The sequence below is a fragment of the Gobio gobio genome (assembly GCF_949357685.1).
Source record: "Gobio gobio genome assembly, chromosome: 16".
In the NCBI taxonomy this organism is placed as follows: Eukaryota; Metazoa; Chordata; class Actinopteri; order Cypriniformes; family Gobionidae; genus Gobio; species Gobio gobio.
Genome location: NC_137109.1, coordinates 30,183,423 through 30,206,132, shown reverse-complemented (window position 1 = coordinate 30,206,132; position 22,710 = coordinate 30,183,423). Strand labels below are relative to the sequence as shown.

General features: G+C 37.7%; 1 protein-coding gene across 5 annotated transcripts in view; it reads left to right on the top strand.

Annotated features, from left to right (window-relative positions):
- The window catches only part of atp11c (ATPase phospholipid transporting 11C (ATP11C blood group)), a 75,637-nt gene extending 53,416 nt beyond the window's left edge, over positions 1-22,221 (top strand). Inside the window, exons 5-31 of one of the 5 annotated variants that reach the window (XM_079839176.1) lie at positions 278-385; positions 1,713-1,841; positions 2,161-2,249; positions 3,032-3,082; positions 3,448-3,512; positions 3,604-3,685; positions 4,057-4,207; positions 4,493-4,690; positions 5,071-5,232; positions 6,203-6,387; positions 6,479-6,550; positions 6,730-6,803; positions 7,004-7,107; positions 7,303-7,484; positions 7,573-7,839; positions 8,657-8,834; positions 8,939-9,041; positions 9,642-9,787; positions 9,881-9,940; positions 10,395-10,522; positions 10,605-10,740; positions 11,189-11,254; positions 11,352-11,455; positions 12,885-13,041; positions 17,020-17,128; positions 18,460-18,491; positions 19,882-22,220. In XM_079839176.1, coding sequence (XP_079695302.1) covers positions 278-385; positions 1,713-1,841; positions 2,161-2,249; positions 3,032-3,082; positions 3,448-3,512; positions 3,604-3,685; positions 4,057-4,207; positions 4,493-4,690; positions 5,071-5,232; positions 6,203-6,387; positions 6,479-6,550; positions 6,730-6,803; positions 7,004-7,107; positions 7,303-7,484; positions 7,573-7,839; positions 8,657-8,834; positions 8,939-9,041; positions 9,642-9,787; positions 9,881-9,940; positions 10,395-10,522; positions 10,605-10,740; positions 11,189-11,254; positions 11,352-11,455; positions 12,885-13,041; positions 17,020-17,124 — 3,102 coding nt within the window. In that variant the 3' untranslated portion in view covers positions 17,125-17,128; positions 18,460-18,491; positions 19,882-22,220. Of the gene's footprint in view, positions 1-277; positions 386-1,712; positions 1,842-2,160; positions 2,250-3,031; positions 3,083-3,447; positions 3,513-3,603; positions 3,686-4,056; positions 4,208-4,492; positions 4,691-5,070; positions 5,233-6,202; positions 6,388-6,478; positions 6,551-6,729; positions 6,804-7,003; positions 7,108-7,302; positions 7,485-7,572; positions 7,840-8,656; positions 8,835-8,938; positions 9,042-9,641; positions 9,788-9,880; positions 9,941-10,394; positions 10,523-10,604; positions 10,741-11,188; positions 11,255-11,351; positions 11,456-12,884; positions 13,254-17,019; positions 17,246-18,459; positions 18,492-19,881 lie in introns of those variants that run through there. The other 4 variants (XM_079839178.1, XM_079839179.1, XM_079839177.1 and 1 more) reach the window with 4 other exon arrangements.
- The last annotated feature ends 489 nt before the right edge of the window (positions 22,222-22,710 follow it).

The window sequence follows — 22,710 nt, the reverse complement described above, 5'->3', positions numbered from 1 at the left end:
CTAGGCCTTAATTGAGCTTTGAAATAAGAGCCCAGGGGGCCTTTGTGACCCCAGCCAACTTTGACTTCAAATGATTCGACTCCCTCAGCTCATTCGTTTCCATAATTAATAAAGGCTTGTTGTATGCAGTGAAAACCAGATCCATTATGTGTGAATTTTACAGAGAATTGTTTTATTTTTGTATGTGAGAAATGGATTAGACTTCCTCAGTCCTTATTTAACCTTCTGTTTTCACACACACCAGCATACGGTTCTCACATTCTCTATCTCTCCTAAGGGTTATGAGGACTGGCTGCGGCACAAAGCAGACTACGAGGTGAATAAGTACCCGGTGACGGTGTTAGAGGACGGGCGGCCAGTGAAGAAGGAGAGCGAGAGGATCAAGGTACCTTTCTTTTGCTGCACCCTTGCCAAATATCTCTTATAACAGGCACCGTGGGAGCAGGATATGGCAAGCTGCCATACTTCACTTGTGGAAAAGAAGTGTGCCCACTAGGGGCGTTCACAGCTGGGATTGTTTCCTTGCTGTATATGGAATGGAACAAATGCGCTGTATACTATGAAACCGTTAGGGTCACAGACATTTGGAAGTGTTTGCCAATACAGCTAGCTAGCTATTAGTTATTTGTATGTTAAAGCCAATTTTTTTAACCCTTTTTGTAACCATACATTAACGTTCAAAAGTCAGAAACATTTATAATAATAAGAAATGCTTCTTAAGCACCAAATCAGCATATTAGAATGATTTCTGAAGGATCATGTGACCAAAGACTGGAGTAATGGCTGCTATAAATTACATTTTAAATTATATTCAAATCGGAAACACTTATTTTAAATTGTGAAATTTTTGATACTTGTTATTTTTGATCAAATAAATACTACCCTGATGAGCAAAAGATACTTCTTTCAACAAAAGTAAATGTTGTTTTTACTATTAACAATTACATACCCAAACAACCTCACATACTGTATTAATACTCCTACATATTAAGAACACAAATATTCATTAAATGTTTCTTTTTTTTATGTTCCTAATATTACCTATATGGTCTTTAGCACTGATTAGACATCAACTGGCAACCCAGTATGGTACTAAAATTGTTATTCATAAGTAAATGTTTTTCTAAGCAAATATTGAAATGCAATAATATTACTAATAACGTTATGGCTCTGGAATATGATACAAACGTATTAACATGTCATACGGAAAATGACACGAAAAGAAAGAAAGAAAGAAAGAAAGAAAGAAAGAAAGAAAGAAAGAAAGAAAGAAAGAAAAGAAGCTAACACTACCCTGTACAAATCAAGGGACACTTGTGGATGTAGTTGTGTTTTATTTAGTGCTGGGGAAAAATGAATCGTGATTAACCGCATCCAAAATATTTGCATGTGTATATATAATTTATCTTATATATATATATATATAAATATTTTTTCTTAAATATATACATGCATGTGTGTGTGTATTTTTATGTAAACATAATAATTATACGCAGTACATACACATATATTATGTAAACACAAACTTTTATTTTAATTTTTCCCCAGCACTATTCTAAATCTATATATTTTTATTTAGTTAATTGCATTTATCATTGCTTTTTGGATCCGAACAGACCTGTAATCCACCAGTTAAGAAGCAGAATCTGTGGTTGTGTGTAAGACTGAGTATTGTGTGTGTGTGTGGTAAATGTTGAAGTGTTTTTGCTCAGGTGGGTGATGTGGTTGAAGTGGTGGAGGACGAGATCTTTCCCTGTGACCTGATTCTTTTGCAGTCCAGTCGAGAAGACGACACTTGCTTTGTCACCACAGCCAGCCTGGATGGAGAATCCAACCATAAAGTGAGCTTTTGCACCTCTCTCCCAGTAACCACTTGGGCAAAAATATGATTCTCTTGATATGATCATAGATGTTATTATAGTGTCTTTTTGCTTTACTTGCTCTTTTAAATAAGAATCACCTGGTGTGAATTATGTTAAAGTGTAAACAGAATATGAAATATGGATTCCTTACTTTGCTTTAGTCAAACTCTTTAAATAGGTGGCCCAGATCTCATCATCATCATCATCCTTTTGCTATTCATCTTTCTCCCTCTTCCATCCATGTGCATTTGTGTGTTCAATGCGACCTGGAATAATAATCCGCCTGTCTTTCCCGCAGACACACTACACGGTGCCAGACACAGAAAAGGACCTGCAGGCTCTCTCTGCCACCATTGAGTGTGAACAACCCCAGCCCGACCTCTACAAGTACGAACTCCTTGATAGCACAAACAGAAATCCCTTTCACTGACACCTGATAGTGCATCAAAACATGTGGCATTGTGAGCGTACTGGAAGAAAACGTCTTTTGTAACAATGTTGGATCCACTTTGAGCTCAGTTAACATTGTCTCTGGTGGTTGTGTGATTTCCGATCAGCAGCTAACAGTGTAGTTCATGGGAGAGTCAAACTCTCTCTGGCCTCTCCGCTTGAGTAATAAGAACAAACAGACCTTGAAACAAACACAATCTGCAAGTTTAGAGACTCAGTCCAACTGTAATAGCAGTTTTTTGACTCCAGCGCCCCCTACCACTAAGCACGTTTCTTTAAAGCTCTTTTAGGTGGAAGAACATTTGCATTTCTGATTTCTAGAGCACCAGATGTCGACTGCTAAAATTCAGTCTCTAAAAAAAACTTCAAAGGGCTGTTGCCAATATGCCAGACTGTTGGGTCACCACCAATGAGCATCTTCCTTGTAATTGGTTCATTTCGTACAAGGCTCATTTGCATAGGGTACTGTACTTGAATACAGATATTATCATCAGTCCTCTTTAATGGGGAAGGAGTCTACAAACAAAACGCTAATGCATGTGCATGATGGTGTCTGACTTTGCCTCTGTGGCTGATGAATGTTTTCAGGTTGACCTCATCAAGTACCCTGATTACATTCATGGGACGTCTGCACATTCGTTCGACCTTTATCCATGTTGTTTGTGGTTGAGAGAACATGTATGAGCCTGCTTGACTGGAGCTTGTTTGCTCTTTTGCAGGTTTGTGGGCCGAATGCACATTTACAAGGCGGAGCAGGAGCCAGCAGTAAGGTGAGACCGTCTTTGGTCCGATCCCATGGGCCCACTAAATTCCACTGTGCCTCCTAGTCACTCCAGCTCTGTCTTTTCCCTTTGCATTAGCCTCTGATCATTATTCCATCGACCCGTAACGCCATAGCAGCATTAAAGTAAAGCCGGCCTGGCAGATTTTCAAGCCCTGCACGCTCTTCCATTTGTCACTGGTCCGTTTGAAATGTTTTTATGTGTCTCTACGCCGTGTCCTTCACGAGAGCGGGCCAGTCCAAACCAGCCTACATACTTTCAGCAATGCTGCTCATTAGGAGCCACTTTAACGTGGGATTGAATGCCAGAATGTGTCTTTATTGACAATTGTTTGTTTTTATGGTTTAATTTAGATCTTTGGGCCCAGAGAACCTTCTCCTAAAAGGTGCTACGTTGAAAAACACCAAGAAGATTAATGGTAGGTCCTGGCACCTTTTAATTGGAGGAATGTTTTGATGTTGAGGAATTATATTCACCCAAATCACTCTTTATTGCCTTTCCTTTTAAAGGTGTCGCAGTATACACAGGCATGGAGACGAAGATGGCGCTCAACTACCAGGGCAAATCTCAGAAACGATCAGCTGTTGAAAAGTGAGTGACGAGAGCAGTATTCAACGAACCGATATTGATTGCAAATCCTAAAATAGATCGGTGTCCGTTTTTGGTTTGTGTGAAAATAGTGTCTCCAATCTTAAACATTAGTTGTACAATTAGTTAAAAATTATTGGATCATTTTCAAATCGAGTGAATCAAGGTATGAGTCAGAATTTAATTTAATAAATCATGTTTTCCTGAGTTCATATATGTATGCATCCCCAATAATAATAATAATAATATTGACAGCACCTATACATAATAACAAATAAAATAAATAGTAAAATAATATTTTTTTCTTAGCATCTTATTTTGGTTACATGATTAAGGACATATGATAAGTGTTTTCCTCTTCTTCTTTTTTTCAGATCCATCAATGCCTTTCTGTTGGTGTATCTATGTATCCTCATCAGTAAAGCTGTGGTGTGTACTACACTAAAGTACGTGTGGCAGAGCAAAGAAGGTCAGGATGAGCCCTGGTATAACCAGAAAACGCAGAAGGAGAAAGACACTAATATGGTGAGCAGTCTGTGGACTTCTCATCTGACTGATTTGAACTCGATTGCATGAATCAATTAGAGCAACTCCCTCTGTATCATCAGTCATTCTTAATGCAATTAATATAAATTAAAAGCTAATCTGGTCTCTGGTGGCTGTGGTCAGCTCTTACACAGATCATACTTAATAAATCATAATTAAGGATTAGCTTTGTTTAACCTTCATGTTTCTTTGCTGTTCCAGCCATGATATTGTGTCCAAGGGGCTCTGAAGAGACTGAATGCAGGTTTTCTGTCTTTATTTCAGTATTTGAAGATGTTTACAGACTTCCTCTCCTTCATGGTCCTTTTCAACTTCATAATCCCCGTGTCCATGTACGTCACTGTGGAGATGCAGAAATTCCTGGGCTCTTTCTTTATCACTTGGGATAAAGACTTCTTTGACCCGGAGATCCAAGAGGGCGCGCTCGTCAACACTTCAGACCTCAATGAGGAACTTGGCCAGGTTAGACACAGGATTACTTTGGCTCAAATCTGAGTTTTTTACTCCAATCATTCATATGTTCAGATGTTATTCATATTTTTTGGGGGGAAATGTGTTTTAGTCTGAACGGTCAAATGAAAGTAAATCATGACATGAACATAATCTGAGCTGTCCCAGGCTTCCTTCCATGGGCAATGAGGTCATAGATCACCCTTGGCTGGTAATGCAGATGATTACTCTAAATTACAGGCCATGCTTCATTTAACTGATTTATGCAAGCAGACTGGTTTTGTCACAAATTAATTGTCCGTCCTTATCGTTGGACTCTGTTAATTTGGGAAGGAGTGCTTTATTGCCTGGGTTTATAGTTGGTAAGGTCAACCTTTGTCTGAACCCTGCAGGTGGAGTATGTTTTCACAGACAAGACGGGCACACTGACCCAGAACAACATGGAGTTCATCGAGTGCTGTATAGACGGCTTCCAGTACAGACCCAGAGACGAGGTGGACGGCTTCACTGTGACGGACGGGCCTGTGAATAAACTGCAGCAGAAGGCTGGACTGGTGAGTTACACTCATTCTGAGACCCAAAGGACCTCAGTTGGGATTGATTTTACATTTACGGATTGTGTTGTTGGATGTGTTCCCCTCAATATGTAAACTGTCTGCAGACCTTTTGAATTATAAATCCTCTGAGGCTGAGATGTAAACACAAAAGCAGTAAACGTCTAATGTTTGTGTTGGCAGGCTTTAAAGGACTTAAGTTATGTGTATTAGCTCCTTTTTTATAATACACTAATATGCACCATTAAAGCATGGTCTTTTGAGAGCATTTCCTTATTCTGAGCGCCCTTGTCAGTGTGTAGTGCACATGATATGTATACTAGGGTTGTTACAATACCAAAATTTTAGCATTCAGTAACAATACTAGTGAAATTTAACTGTTCTCTACCAATTGAACTACCTTGATTTAAAAAGTATATATTATATTACACTACATTACCTTACATTATTCATGTGCGCAAGCACGTGTTGCGAATTAGGTGTAGAGTCTTTGTGAGAAGTTCAATTGTGTGTATAGTAAATAAATACGAATAGTGTACGCAATTATTAGTAAATGAGACCCATTTATCTTGACTAAATTGCCTTTGTAGCATTAATAAGGATTCATCTATATTTAATTTACTAGGATATGTGGGTCAAAAACAATAACATTTTGTGCATTTTGACAGGGCAAGTTAAAATCTGAACTAACTGGGCCAATAGAATTTTTTTTTTAGCCCTGATATATTGAAGGGCACAGGTAAATGTGTCATTTATTACAAAAGATTATGTGAAGATAGTTATAAGTTCACTATATTTCAATATATTATTATAATGTCATTATATGGTTCAAAAACTTAGGATCAACCTTGGTGAATAGGAGACGTTTTTTTTTTTTTTTACTTTTGTAAACAGGCACTAATATGCCCAAATATGCATGTTCTTAAGCAGCATGTATTATTTTTTCCCCCTTTTCATTTCTGTTTGTTAGGAGAAAGAGGAGTTGTTTCTGCGGGCCCTGTGTCTGTGCCACACGGTGCAGGTCAAGGAGGATGGAGCGGAAACTCTGAGGGACCAAGTTGATGGTATTGATGGAATGTTTTCCCAGCCAGAGGAGGAAAGATGCTTCATCGCATCTTCTCCTGATGAGATCGCGCTGGTCGAAGGAGCCATGAGGTGGGACCATGATATGCGTTTCTTATTTCTTCTTGTGTCTGATAATGGTGGAAACACTGGCACTTACTGACACGAATTTTAATCTGTTTAGATATGGCTTCACCTTTCTTGGTTTGGAGAGTAAGAACATGAAGATAAGGAACAGGCAAAATGATGTTGAGGAGTAAGTTATGATCATTGACGCCTCATCACAATATTATTGCTAATATCCTTCTTTAGTACTACACCCCTGGATGTTTATAAACCTGGTGGGATATATAATTGGCTGTATGGAATGTTTGTGTGGCTATGTATTATTAGTAGTTTTGTGGATTTCTACAAATTATTTATCTAACTTTTCAGGTATAAATTGCTCCATGTCCTAAACTTTGACCCAGTCCGACGGAGAATGAGCGTCATTGTGCAGACCAAATCAGGTGAGCTAGAGATCATTAGTGATGCTTGCTAAGGCTTTTTCTATTGCTTGTATCTATCACTATTCTGACTTATTTTCTCAGAATCTTTTTTATTTCTTACTCAAACACAGAACTTATTTAGCATTGTGGTTGTGAGTTTTGCAGATGATTTTAATCTGTAACTCTGAATGTCTCTCACCTGTCTTCTACTGTTTATTTAGGGGAGACGCTGCTTTTCTGTAAGGGAGCCGATTCCTCCATCTTCCCAAGAGTCAAACCAGAAGAGGTGGACAGAATTCGGTTGCATGTTGAGCGAAATGCAACGGTACTACAATAGATTACAGAATGTTAATGTATTGCAGCGTTTTTCATTTCCAAGGATGTTATGACCATTTTGTCTATTATACTGGAATAAAGCATAAACCTCATTCATTTAATCTCTCTTGAAATAGATGTCCTGTAGAGACTTTAAATATTAAAAAAGTCAGTAAATTCTGGCCTAATTGTTTTTTCTCACCAGGAGGGTTACCGTACACTGTGTGTGGCCTATAAGCAGTTGAGTGCTGAGGAGTATGCCATGGCAGACGCTGGACTGAAAGAGGCTAGACTGGCTCTTCAGGACAGGGAGGAGAAACTCATGGCCATGTATAACCAAGTGGAGACGAGCATGAGTTTGATTGGAGCGACCGCTGTGGAGGACCGGTTGGTTACCCAAATTGCTATTTATGCCACGTTGATGTCTCTAAGAGAAGCCCAGGATAGCTTAACATCTTAACATCTTGTGTTCCAGACTTCAGGAAGAGGCAGCGGAGACCATGGAGGCCTTGCAGGGAGCAGGGATAAAGGTTTGGGTGCTGACGGGGGACAAAATGGAGACGGCCAAGTCCACCTGCTATGCCTGTCGTCTGTTCCAGCGGGGTACGGAGCTACTGGAACTGACTGTGCGGACACTGGAAGATGCAAGGTTAAAGCGCGAGGACAAACTTCTTGAGTTGTTACGGGACTACCATAGAAGAGCAGTGCTAGACGCCCCACCTATCAAAGCAGGGGTCACCAGGTCAGACCCTTGACCTCTTACTGGCTTTTTAGTGAAGTTTGATACTGTTTAGGAATTGACAATATAATAGTACCACATAGTTATTTTATTTTATCAATATTAAAATCAGTTAATATCTGTCAAATATTGAATGTTTTATTGTGTATACTCCTTTCCCCTAATTTTACATTTTATGTTTTTGACCTACATGTCACCTAATGCTCATTTGTTAATTAATTTTTTTTTTAAATGTAATAACAAATATGGTATTGAACTAAGGCCTTCAGGTTTTTAAACCTGAAAAACGCACTGCCTTTTTTTGGTTTACTTTTTTTAATTTAAAAAAGAGCAGTGCGCTGCGGGTTTTTTTATGTTGCTAGGCAACCACCGATTCAGCTGTCCTGTCAGTCTAATCAAGGATGGGTTAGGTGTTGGTTTGCTGTTAGGTAAACTGTCATATTAGCAGAAACGTAAAAAATAAATGGACAAGTCATACAGTTCCAGGTAACCTGCAACAGTCACCATAAGTTTCTCCCCCATCATTACAGTTGCTTTGAACGTCCGAAGACTGCAAACTTTTGTCACTACAATGGAAGGCTCACCACCTCTCCATTCATTCGAGTTGATTTTATTTAAACTTCAGGCCCTTAGAGCACTTGTCAAAAAACTTTAGGCCAAAAGAGTTTTAGGATCTGCCATTTATCAGCTATCAGTCATAACATAAAAATAAATGTAGGCTTATTGTATTCGCTTATTGAATTTCAATGTGGGTGCAACCATAGTGGAAATGTGAAGTATATTTAATGACCTCTAATTTAGTGACATTTTTGTACTACAGGAGTTGGTCTACAGCAAATCAGGAGTACGGCTTCATCATAGATGGTGCTACACTGTCGTTGTTGATGAACCCACCCCGTGATACAGATGCCAGCCTGTACAGGAGCCTCTTTCTGCAGATCTGCCAGAATAGCACTGCCGTGCTCTGCTGCCGCATGGCCCCCCTGCAGAAAGCTCAGGTCACACCTGCAGGCTGCCACTTTGCCATCTCTTTGGTGCCTATAATAAAATGCACTTATACTTTATGAATTATTTGGCTAAAGTTCTCTTTTACTCACTTTAGATAGTGAAGATGGTGAAGTGCTCCAAAGGTTCCCCAATCACCCTCTCCATTGGCGATGGGGCCAATGATGTTAGCATGATTCTCGAGGCACACGTGGGCATTGGTGAGAACTTATCATGTGTCCACATGTAAACTACTGTTAAAACGTTTGGGCTCAGTAAGGTTTTATTTTTTTTTTAAATACTTTGAAAGAATACTTTTGTTCAGCAAGACACATTGATCAAAAGAGACATTTATTATGTTACAAAAGATTTGTATGTCATAATAATTTATAACTAATTTATAACTTTATATTATCTTATAAAGATAATTTTGAACTAAAAAATGTATCACGATTTCCACAAAAATATAAAGCAGCACAACTGAGAAAATAATAGGACATGTTTCTTGAGCTCTAAATCAGCATATTATAATGATTTCTGAAGAATCATGTGACACTGAAGACTGGAGTAAAGGCTGCTGAAAATTCAGGAATAAATTACATTTTAAAATATATTCAAGTAGAAAACTATTTTAAATTGAAATACTGTGTTACTGTATTTTTAATCAAATAAATGCAGCCTTAATTAGTATGAGACTTCTTCCAAAAAAATTAAAAATCTTACTGACTCTAATCTTTTGAATGGTAGTGTACATGATTAAAGTGAACAGCTTTTTTTTTCTGTGATGGAATGTGATGGTGTTGTTACTATTGTGTGTTCAGGTATTAAAGGTAAGGAGGGTCGTCAAGCTGTGAGGAACAGTGATTATGCCATCCCTAAACTCAAGCACTTAAAGAAGCTTCTGCTGGCTCACGGGCATCTCTACTATGTGCGCATTGCTCATCTTGTCCAGTACTTCTTTTATAAGGTACGTCTGGCATCCAGTGGCCCGTTTCAGTCTGTAAATATAAAGGGAGTTATTTTAGTGACTCTTTTAATACTTTTTTCTTCTCTCCCTTAGAATCTTTGCTTCATATTACCTCAGTTCCTTTACCAGTTTTTCTGTGGATACTCTCAGCAGGTATGTGCAAATAAAGGGCCCGTTAGAAGACAACGTCGCAGCAGGTCCTTCTCCTCTGCCTTTGCTCTTTACTTTGCATCTTTCCTCTGCAATTCTCTCTGCCCTTCTTTGAACTGATATATATATATCTATCTATCTATCAGTTGTGTCCCATTTCTTTCCTTCTTTCTCCTCTAGTAGTGTCCTGTCACTGCCATCAATAAAAAAATAAAATTAAAAAATAATAGAAATCGCTTTGTTGTTAACTTAATCGCTCAAAAATCTCAGCTGTGATTTCCTGTAATTGGTCTAAAGGATTTCGACATCACATTTTCCAGCATGTGTGTGTGTATGTGTATATATATAGCGACCATTGCATGTGACCACACCGTCAGTTTGTGTGCATATGTGTGATGTCCTTAACGTGGTATTAACCTCCCCGGTGCCCCGTCCTTTCCCTCGCTCCCCTTCCCAGCCCCTGTACGACGCAGCCTATCTGACGATGTACAACATCTGCTTCACCTCCATGCCCATTCTGGCCTACAGCCTGCTGGAACAGCACATATCCATTGAGATTCTGCTGGACAATGCCACCCTCTACAGGTACCAGTCTGCACTGCAACTCTTCTACTTATTTAATTTGTACCATGCTGGTGCTAATGTACTGTTTTTATCCTTCTTGCAGAGAAATAGCCAAAAATGCCACGTTACGCTGGCGACCCTTCCTCTACTGGACCGTATTAGGAATTTTTCAGGGACTCCTGTTCTTCTTTGGTGTCCGTTTCCTGTTCAGCAATCCAGCACTGCAGGATAACGGGCAGGTTAGAGCTGTTTTGCTTTTTAAAGTCGGCATTAAATGGAAGTTCCAATAGTCTTTTCTTCCATATTGTGATATATATCCGGGTGAATGGCTTCTCTTACAAATAAAACTTGGGTGGGACTTGATTTTGTCTATCGGGAATTGATTGGCTTGTTGGATTATTGTGGTTTGCTATTGCTGTGATGTCATGTAAGTGACAGGTTGTCCCGCCCTTGTGCCAGTAAACACCTCATCAGAGATGAAATGTTACAAGAGGGGAGAAGTTATTTTGATTAAAGGTTACGAGGGCACCTGAATTAAAATAAAATTATGTTCACAGATAAATCATTTATAATAAATACTGCAATATTTCACAAAAAAGTATTGTACATTTTGATTTCATGGTGACTTTAAAAACTGTCTGAATTAAAAAGTGGAAACTGCATTTGATTTACTCCTTCCTTTTACAGGTTTTCGGAAACTGGTCTTATGGAACAATTGTCTTTACAGTCCTTGTTTTCACTGTGACATTGAAGGTTGGTGGCTTGATTAGTTTGTCTCAAACTTCTAAAATATAAAAAAATGTATCTCAGATCTTCATTTGTCAGCGACTGACTGTTTTCCCTCTCCCAGCTGGCTTTAGACACACACCACTGGACGTGGATCAACCATTTTGTGATCTGGGGCTCATTGGCCTTCTATGTTTTCTTCAGTTTCTTCTGGGGAGGCATCATATGGTGAGGAAACGTTAAAGTCGTTAAATCATTTATAATAAACTGAAATATTCCATAAATAAGAATTTAAAATGTTGATATGGGTGTCTATTAAAATATGTATTTACTATTAATCTCTATTTTTAAAGTTAACATGTTAATATTGCACAAACATACTTTAGTACTACAATAATAATAAAAGCAATTTTATAGTTCTCAAACTGTACAAAAGCACACAGGAAATTTCTATAGCTTAAAGATATTACATTTTTCATGTTTTAGGCTGATATTATATTTGTAGTTTAAAAGGATGCAAATAACTTCAACATTCCATCCTAGTTTGATTATTAAATGTGACCTGTGCTGGCAAAAGGAGTCGGAATGCGCATGGGACAATTTTGAGCTACAGGCAAAACAAGTGAAAATTTGGAACTAATAAGTGGATATAAAACATCACAGCATTTATTTTCATCAAGAGGTGCATTAATGTTTGGTCAAGATCTTGTGTTGACACTGCAAGAGTCCAGCACTCTGTAAAGTCTCCTCCAGAACATTCCAAACACTTTCAATGAATTTAAGGTCTGGACTCAGAGGTGCCAATTCATTTGTGAAAATTATCCTTCATGCTTCCTCTTAACCATTCTTTCACAGATCAATCTTGACATTGTTATCCTGGAATATGGCCATGCTGTGTCTTGCTACATGGTTGTTTAAGATATGAAAGGCTACACACTCCATCAATTAGGGTTGGAAGAACTGTTGCCAAACATAACATGCTAGAAACATAAAAATCACTGAAATAATAATCCAATCATTGACTGTCAATTTTTTTGGCCAGGCAGTGTATGTCTTAGATGTTTTATGTTTCACATCAGTGGTTTTTCAACAACAGATAACCAAACGTTCATTTTTGAGGTACAAAAAGTCTTAATATATAGGTTTTCCGTTTCATTAATGGTTAGGGGAAAAAAGTATATTATATTTACAGAATATTTGTTTTTTGACTTGATGTGTACCAATTCTTGTGTTATTACCAGGGATTTTAAGGTATGGTTGCTAGGTGATTTTGTATTGGAACCAGAAAACTTTAACTCGAATTTTCTCAAAATTAACTTTGTTGACTCTATCGACTTCAAACAGGTGTTTTTTTGTCTGATTTAAACAAACCATTCTTCGTTTTAAATGGTTTTAACGGACAATATAATAAATAACAATAACTAATTTTTGTATCATTAAAGAGTGTATTTCTTTACTGATAATTCAGAATACAGATTAACATGCAGTCCACTAGGGATTTTCGTTCTGGGGCTCCACTGTACAGCTCTGATTATAGAAAGAAACAAATAAAAAAATAGCAGTAAAGATAAATTAAATAAATTAACCCTATGTTTAAATGCCTGAGTGAACCTATCTTTAAGTTAAGTTTTTTTCCTCTCTCTCCCTTATTTTCTAGGCCGTTTTTGAAGCAGCAGCGTTTGTACTTTGTGTTTGCTAACATGCTGAGTTCAGTGTCTGCCTGGCTGGTTATCATCATCCTCATTCTTCTCAGTTTGCTGCCAGAGATCCTTTTGGTGGTCCTCCGCAAGCCCAGAGGCCCCCATTCACGACAGGTATACTTCTCTCTCCCATATTTTCTCCTCGATTTTTCAATTCTACTATATCCATCCTATTCTCCCTGTTTTACCTACTCTTCTGTTGTTCTTTCATCTTACACTGTGTCCTAACCAGACAAGAAATGCCGCAGTCAGGGCCAGTTAGAAGATATTTGATATTCAATTCACAGTTATGTTGAGCAGGATTTTAGGAACAGTTTAGGCAGGCAAAATGCACTGTTGCTTGGTCATGTGGTCATGGCTGGTTAGCACATAAACTGATTTACATTGTACTGTAGAGAGATGCTTTTTTTTATCATTTGTTACTTTATCCTGTCACACCTGGTTAGGACACAGAGTAACATTTTTCTTTGAACACAGCAGTAATCCCCTGCCTTTGGTGTATCTGTACCTTATTTTATCCTTTAGGACCTTACATTTTTTATTCTTAAACTCTGCCACTTCTCCAGTGTCTCTTTTCCTTACTTCCCCGACTGTCATGAATTACACCATTGACATTTTTCCTAACAGAAGTCTTGCCTTGTTTCAAGGCTTTGAACAGTTTGGATTGTTGAGTTTGGTCAAACGGACAGGAAGTCAATCAGTCTAATTGTTACTATCACTCTTATTTAAATTACTTCTATTCCATTAGTAAAGCATAAATACTCCCATCACTCTGTACTGCTGTCAGTGGCTACCCAACCAGCTAACGTATCACAGTTAGAACCAATAAACAATAATTAGACCCCTCCAATCATTTGAATTATTTAAAAGAAGTGGTGAGCACACGCTGTAGGCAGTCGCTAATGTTTGTGACACCAGTTAAGCAGCCTTTCAGGCCAGAGATGAGCATACGGCGCTAATCTGCCCCCTGCTTCCTCACAGGTAGGTGTCGCTTCCCTTCCAAGAATGCCACGTCAATTAAAACAGCCAATGGGATGAAAATTGAATGTATGGTCTCGTCTTAAGTACTTGACGTAATGATGATGTCGTTTATTCAATTTTCAACTTTAATAATGGTTATATAATTATAGCCTAATGAACTCCATTAGATGAGAAACATAGTCTTCATTGACCAATGTAAATTGTAAAACGATACATTGTGTGTAGATGTTATATCACAAGCTAATTTGTATTACAGGTCCTAGAAAGAAAAAAAATACAGTTATGCTACACACTAATAAAAAACTGCTTAAAAAAATTATTAATATTGACAGCAGCTTGCTGTAAAAAGTATTTTCAGTACAGACTTTAAGCTAGCATCACTGCTCATTTGCTTAAAGTCAAGCTCTGCTGAACTTAGTCACATCAGTTGTGCTATTTCTATGATCATTAATATAGAACATGCCGTCTCAGATGTGTTTATTTGCATTTTACTACAGATAAAATTGCAGCTCATTAATTCAGAATCTACACTACCATTCAAAAATTTGGGTTAATAGTTAAAAGTTAATATAAATTGATCAAAAGTGACAGTAATGACATTTATAATGTTACAAAAGATTTCTATTTTCAATAAAAGCTGTTCTTTCGAACTTTCTTTTCATCAAATAATCCTGAAAAAAACGTTTCACTGTTTTACACAAACATATTAAGCAGCACACCTGTTTTCAATATTGATAATAATAACAAATGTTTTGAATGATTTCTGAAAGATCATATGACACTGAAGACTGGAGTAGTGATGCTGAAAATTCAGCTTATAATATTCATTATATAATATTCAGCTTCATAAAATATATTAAAATAAAAACAATTATTTGAAATTGCAATAACATTTAACATTACTGTTTCTACTGTATTTTTGATCAAATAAATGCCTTGCTGAGCATAAGACACTTTCGAAAACATAAAAAGAAATGTATCATCCCCAGACTTTTGAATGGTAGTTTGAGTTTTTAAACATTTATTAATATTCCTGATAGTTTAATAATCTATTCTGCAGACCATACATGTCTTATGTGATTTATGTGGCAACCAATTTCCACCAGGAGAGTGGAAAACTGGTAAACTTTCTGCTGAATCAAACAGCACAAAGTCAGGGTTCTAGTTACTGGAGCTTTTCTCTTGAATATTTAATGGCATTTCTACCACATTTATCTTGTTTCTCTATCTCTACCCCCATAACTTTATTCCCACCCTTTCTTACCCTTGATCTTTTAATTTTCCTGTCCTCTTTGGTCTCTTGCCCACCTATGTGCTGTGCCGTAGATGAAACGACGTCTTCCTTCCTCTGGGACATCCACTATCTTCATGCTGTCGCAGACTGCTAGCACTCACAGCTTTTCCTGGAGTGACTGAGGTCTCTCTGCCTGCTCCTCTTCTGCTTTTTGTCTCACTGTCCCTCCTCCTTTGGGTTGCCTGTCTGTATCTTCAGTGTCCTGCCTGCTGTCTCTCCACCCGTTTGTCTCTGCTCCCTCTTTGTGAGGCAGTGTTCTTTGCTAGCTCAAATTTGTTTGTTATGGGTTCTGGGTTTGGATTGTCAGTCAAACATTCAGTGGCTTTTTTTTTTTGAGTGGGTGTTTGTCTTGAGGCGTTGCGCAAGAATTGTCCCCAAAAGCTGAGCTGTGGTGATGGTGGGTGGTCCTCAGTTGGTATCTGTAAGGGCTGCAGGGTATGGTGGGGATTCCTTCTGCTGCCTGTTCCTGGTGCCTGCTGTCTCTGCATGTCCAGCCAGGAGAATGCAGCACACAAACATACAGGGTATCCTGCATGCATGCTCGGCCCAGTCTACACCACTCCCCACCCAAACCACTGTGACTTTATTGGTGCATTTGTGCTGGTTGGTTCAGAGTGAGCTTTTGTGTGTATGTGTGTGAGAGTGTTTGTCTTGTTAGTGTTAGGGATCGCAAAAATAAAAGACAAAAAAAGAGCATTTTTAAATTAAGAATGTGATATGTATATATAATGTGACATGCAATTTAAAAGGCAATACAGTAGTTAGAGTATTTTTATGATTAAGCATATATACACCATAATGCGTTTATTCATTCTTTTTTCAAATTAGGAGCTAAATACAGTATAATAGAATGACTTTGGGGTCCAAGGGCGATAGGGTCTTGCACGACACTGGTTCTTAAATTCGTCAGAGTGGTGCTCAAATGAGTCTCATTGGTCTATATTGCCTCTCTGAGTTCCAATTAGAATGTTACCCAAATATTGAATTAAATATAATGTATGGTTTAATATACACTCCCATTCAAAAGTTTGGGGTCTGTAAGAATTTTTTTATGTTTTTTTTATGCATACAAAGGCTGCATTTATTGAAAAATACAGTCAAAACATTAATACTAAATATTGTTAATAAAAATATTACAATTTAAAATAAAATAACTGTTAGTAATATATTCCTTTTGGCTCCAGTCTTCAGTCACATGATGCTTCAGAAATCATTCTAATATTTACTACTCAAGAAACATTTATTATTATTAATGTTGAAAAGACTTTCACAGCCTAATATTTTGGTGGAAACTGTGATATAATTTTTTTTCAGGATTCTTTTGAATACAAAGTTCAAATGAACATCATTTATTTTAAATGCAAATCTTTTATGACATGTTCATTTCTTTGAAAAACAAAATCTTAAACAGTAGTGTAGTTAGGATCAATTATTTGGCACTACTTTAAATGTAGTAAAAATTGTTTCCTGAATCATTACGGAACTGGAATCTGTAAGTGGAATCGGAACCCAACCTGGTCTTTGTTGGTTTATATTGAGAGTTTGTTTGAGTGTTGGCTGACTTTTGTGTGGGTTATATTCAAAATCTAGTACAACTGAGAGAAAGATTATGTTAGAAAAAGGGCCATTATGAAAGTTAATCTGTATGGAATCTCTAAACACGTTATTGTGTCCTCAAATATGAAATCTCATTATTATAAACGTCCTTTCCCGTGTTTTTTAAAGGAGGATTAACTGTACAGCAGTTGCGAATTTTAGTGGGTGTGTGTGTGTGTCTGATCCATCGTGTTTAAGTGTCTTTCACCACCCCCTTTCAGAAAAAGCCGGGTCAGTCGAATGTTGGGGGCAGCCATTCCTCTCAGTCTTCAGCCAGACCCCTGCTCATGAGAACCTTTTCAGACGAGTCCAATTCTGTCAAGTGAACAGGTACAAGACCCCAGACTTTCCAATCTGAGCCCCAATTGAGTGCCTGACCCTAGTCATCCACAAGGGATTTGCCTTGTAGTCGGTGCAGTTCCTCCCCTTGGGTTCAGTCAGGCCCCCTCTGTGGGATGCTTTTAATTTCCTCTGAATTCTGCTGTGGAAATTCTCCCTACATCAGCCTCAGGATGAACTCACATCGGTTGGCTGAAAAGACATTTAGTCTTTGACGTATTTAAGAAAAAGAACACTCTACAGCTCAACAGTGACTGCCCACTTTTTGTCTTGCATTATCCCATTGATTTTCTCCATAGAGATTTAATAATTCTGCACCTTTAGAGATTTAAAATTTCTTGAACCAAACCAATTACATCATTTAATTTGAAGCAAAAAGTATTTAAAAATGTGAAAGACACAATGTTTTCTTATAATAAAAATCACTACTGTCTTTTATGCGACACAAATCCAATACCAACTAGTATTAAAAAGCTAGGTAGATAGATTGCATTACTTTGCTAACTCTGCTTCAGGACTGTGTATAGTGTCTTACTTTACCATTTTGCAATGAAACAAGTTATCATAATATTTTCTCTATGGAAATTTTTAATGGAATTTTTACTTTCGAGAATTCTGCTATTGCACTTTATATAAAAAAGGATCAAGAGTTACAGGTCATTTGACCTGGTATTTTAGGTATTTTTATATACCTAATTAACTTTAAAATAACCACAGTGCAGTACTGTTGGCTGTAAGGAATCACAAAAACAAGCCGAAGGAAAAAAAATTAATGAAACGATGAATGAATATTAAATGATCCTTTCAGCCTGCCAGGGGAAGCTCCGCCCCTTGTTATTCCTTGCATGTGCTCCTCAAGTAACCTGTGATTGGGTCCTTATTAACTGACTAAACCTGTTATCTGTAGTGTTGTTCTGGTTAATCCCATTTATATGTGTGTGAATGACAACATGAGTGTGGTTGTTTTGTGTAATAATTTAATACATTGAAATGAAACCACAGTGTCATGTTGGTCTTGTGTCTTTTGCTGTGTTGGGTATTTTGTGTGGTGTGTTAGTTTGTAATTTGGAATCTTTTTATTTCGATTTTCTTTTGTGACTATTGAAGTTGGCTGTCTAACCTTTGTAGGGCATCATTTTGGTTCCAGTGACCTGTCCCCCCGCATTAATGCTTTGCATTTTGCATGCTGATATGGGTGTTTTGCATGTTTGCCTGTGCCTGACGCTTTTGGGGTCAATTTGTGATGGTTGTAATAAGTTATTGGTGAGGCTGTAGGTAGGAAGTGCTCACCAGCATTAAACTTGCTCTTCTGTTCTTCTCAGCTGTCACAGGAATCCTCAACTTACACAGACAGGTAAAGTGGTCAATATGATCTAAGGAATGTTCTGGGTTCAAAACAATTTGATCTTGGATAGCATCTGTGTTTACCGACAAACCCATCCAAAGGAATTACGCCAGTAATGCGTCATTGGCCAATTCATTGAACAATTTTGTCCACTTGATAGGAGAAGATATGAATGTTAAATTATAGACTTCCATTGGTAGTTGCTAATTAGGGCTGCATGATTAATCGCAATTAACCCGAAATCACACTTGGATTAGTGCGATTATAAATACTGCTCCATCTGAAAGCACCGCAAGTTTGAGTCACTTATAACATGCATTTGAAAAAGTAATGCGTCAAAACATAAGCATATATGAACCTCTTGTCCAACAAAAGACAATTTTTTTTTTTTTACTCCAAACTCACTTTATAACAACAGTTGAGCATCCTTCTGTGAGATGATTCTTCTTACGCAGAATAAGCTACACAACTTAGTACTTCATAGTATTCATAGTATTCTTCATAGTATTCTATACTGGGTTAAAGGCTATGTTGATTAGCCTTGAAATAAAAATATACTTTATTATCATGAAAATATCTGAGAAAGCTTGAAGAACTCAGATAAACCATATTTTATCATAGTCGTGTGTTTATTAGTCATTTTAAATCAATCAAAATCGTTTTCAATCTTCTGTTTATTCAGATACAGCAATCGTATGATGCCCATAGGGAATTCCTGGAATGATGTGCATTATCGTACTTATGCGAGGCATATTTGAGAGAGCACCCTCTGGCTTTAATATGGAGCAGCATTTGCGATTTATAAAATAATCGCGTGCAGTTTAATTTCTATTAATCGTGTAGCCCTATCTCTAATGCATTTGTAAATGCAAAATCAATAGTGATTTGGCTAAAGGGAACGCCACAGCCCTTTTTCTCTATTTTCTTTAGTCATGAAGCACCGATTTCAGAAAATGTTTTGCTTTTCTACCGCATAGACAGCCAAGCCAATTTTGCCAGCGGTGAATTGCCTGTTTTAACGTATGTGGTAATTGACAGCATCTAGAGTACTTGTTTTAAACCCAGGACATTCCATAAACCAGGATTCACATCCGTGTTTTATTTGGACTATTAATATGAGAAAATCATTCCTGACAACCAGATCCTCCTGTGATTAGGATGGTTTTTTGGTGCAGATCAGTTTGATTTGATTTAACGTTGGTATTGTGTACATTATTAGAATTGTCTGGGTTTATGTGTTTGCTTTGGTTATATTTGATGAATCAATCAAATAAGAGATCAACACATTGTTGCTATTCAGACTTTAATCAAATATATCCTCGTCACCTGTTAAATACGTTTTTACATGTGTGCTAAACAGTTGTGTGTGGTGAATTTTTTTTATTTTTGTACACCACAGATGGCTGCTGTCACACCCCTCTCCTATAAACATCTAAAGGAGCGCTACTGATGGGCATGGACTGCGATGGGTTAAGACTACTGATGTGGGACCCTTGCATCTTCCGGGGTCACTGCCCTTCCTCCTGCCTGTTTAAATTAAACATGACAATGGAACCACCTTAAATTGCTCAGACCAGGCCTTGATCCAGCAGTCCTCTTTCTCTTCTCTCAAAGCCTCTCATCCCAGAAGATTCCACTGGAACTACGTTTTCACTACATTTTCTGCCCTGCCCTGCTCCCATACTCTCATATTCAACCCTGCCGGGATAAATGTCGCTGGATAAGTTGTCCGTAGCGCTCACTTGCTGCAGAATGTAACTACATCCCTGCTCCACCCGGTTCCTTCCTTATTGGTTCTCTTGCATGATGCCCACCCCAAAGAGTCCTATAAATACCACTTTCCACCGTCAACATGCTCTCTGGTTTACTTTACTTTGTTGGCAGACAGTTGGCCCCTTTTGTGATCGGTTAGCGGGTGTGATCACAATCCCAAATCGTAGTTTAGAGTTTTGTGATATGTAGCTGTTCGAGATCCCTAAATGTGAGCTCTCTCTAAGATGCTGCACTGAGGGCCCTGACCCTATGGGTATAAAAGCTGCCTTTCAACAACTTGCTGTTTGTTCGACCACATGGAGTTCTGGGATTACCCAACAACTCTGTACATGTACGTGTGTGTGTGTGAGAAATTGAAAATTACTTGCAGATTTTCTGATAACGTACTGTCACAGTTTTCAATGTTACTCTTTGTTGAAATGGGGATCAGTTTACAGTTGGATTATAAATGTAAGAAATGTACTAGTGAAAAAGTGTGGAAATTGTTGCTTGATGCCAAAAAAAAGAAGCAGGAGACCGTCTCTCTTCAGTTTTTCCTTGAAGGTGAATTATCCATGGTAACGGCACATGCTAAGATTTAATCCTCAATGCAAAGTTAATTTCCTATTTCGGAGTGAGCTTCACTGTTGAGCAATGTGTCAGCTCTATATATCAGGCCAGTGCTCCAAAACGCACTTTCACGTCCACATGCACGCATTTCACTTTTTTTGAGGTAACTGAACGAATCACTTTAAAGGGGTGGAGCTTAGGTCAGTGGAATATGAGCTGTAGGTCTAATGCCTATTGAAACCTATGTTTGCCCTCTAGTGGTTAGGAGGGAATGGATCTTCATTCTACTTTTTTCACTTCTGAATACATTCCATTTCTACGTGCCATGATTTAAATCACCTTTTAGATTAGAATTATTTTGTTCTTGACTATGTGATTCTTTTTGACATATTTATTGTATCTTGTAATTATACTCGCAAATGTTATATTTTTGTCAGAGGAATTTCCTTCTCTTCTTAAATTAATCATTATCAGCTTGTGCCATTTCTGATTATTATTATTATTATTATTATTTTTTGCCTGTGCAATCCGCTGTTAAACAGATTGGGTTTCTGTATCCTGTAAGCCTGAGCAGAACCTGTAGACCAGCAGTTCTGGGCACTTTCTCTGATCAGAGATCAGTCCAATAGGTCCAAAAGATCCTTGTGTCCCTTTAATATGAACGATCTATTCCGTTCTTCTTTCTGCTTGTAGCCCAAAATGGGTGTTAAAAGATCCACTGTCTTTCTTGATTATATTTCTCTTTAAAAAAAATGTAATATAAAAATGCCCCCATTCCAGCTTCAACTATCTTCAAGTATGTGTGTTTGTGTGTGTGTGTGTGTGTGTGTGTGTGTGTGGGTGTGGATTATCCAAGGGAAAGTGGTGTGTGTTAGACCTCTGACTGTGCCATGATGCTAAGCATCTTAAGCTCAGCTCCCAATCTTGGGCCAGGCTTAATAAAGCTGTATCACAGCCCTGCGTAACCACCAGGCCTTCTTTTCATTTCTGATTACATCATGAATCAGCTTTTTCAGAGAAAATATATCAGAGCTCTATTTACATTCGCTTTAGAACAAGACAGGTAAGGGCGGTTGGGGTGATGTTTCAGTGTGAACATTAATCCAGCGTGACCCCTTCTTTTTTTCTCTCTGTGCATGTGTGACCACTAATGCCACCACTGGACTGAACCCTGGTGAGCACATACACACTCACCAAGATGAAGACATTTATGTGTTTGCTCAGCTCAGTTTAAGAGGGGTAAATGGAACTTGCCTGCAATGTTTGAAATTTCCAAACAGACCTTTAAATTACTTCAGAGATGCTATTTTCAAAGCTTATGATAATTCTTGGATTCTCATGTTGCCTGAATACATATAAAAATATATGAAATTATTTGATTGTATTTTTAATGAAACTTTTTGAGCCACTTTTTGTAAGAAAAAGAAAATGTAAAAAAAAAAAAAAAAAAAAAGCAGAGAAAGGCAGCCTGATTGTGGAGTGTGAGGCAGGGCTGAGATGTGTTGCTGTGAAATGAATCAGGCACTAATTCGGTCAGCCCTGCTCCCTCCATCATGTCCCTCAGGCTCCAGCTGATCTGAATGTACCTCTCAAGACCAGTCTGTTTCAAACTTTTCTTTAATAAAAGCTGTTTTGAAAGAATATATTTGTCTGACGCTTTACCTTTTTGTCTCTTAAATGTTGAGTTCAATTGTTGTTCTTGTTCTCCAACCCCCCATGCTTGTATAATTATCACGTTGCGTGTCAAAAATGATCAAAGATGGCTGTAAAAATATCTATCCTTTTGATTTTTTCATTAAAAAAATCTCAAAAATCTAACATTTCATTGATGTAAAAGAATTTAAAGTGGGGGGTAAATCACATTATGAAATAAATGCTTTTCTCCAAGACACATTGGCCATAATTA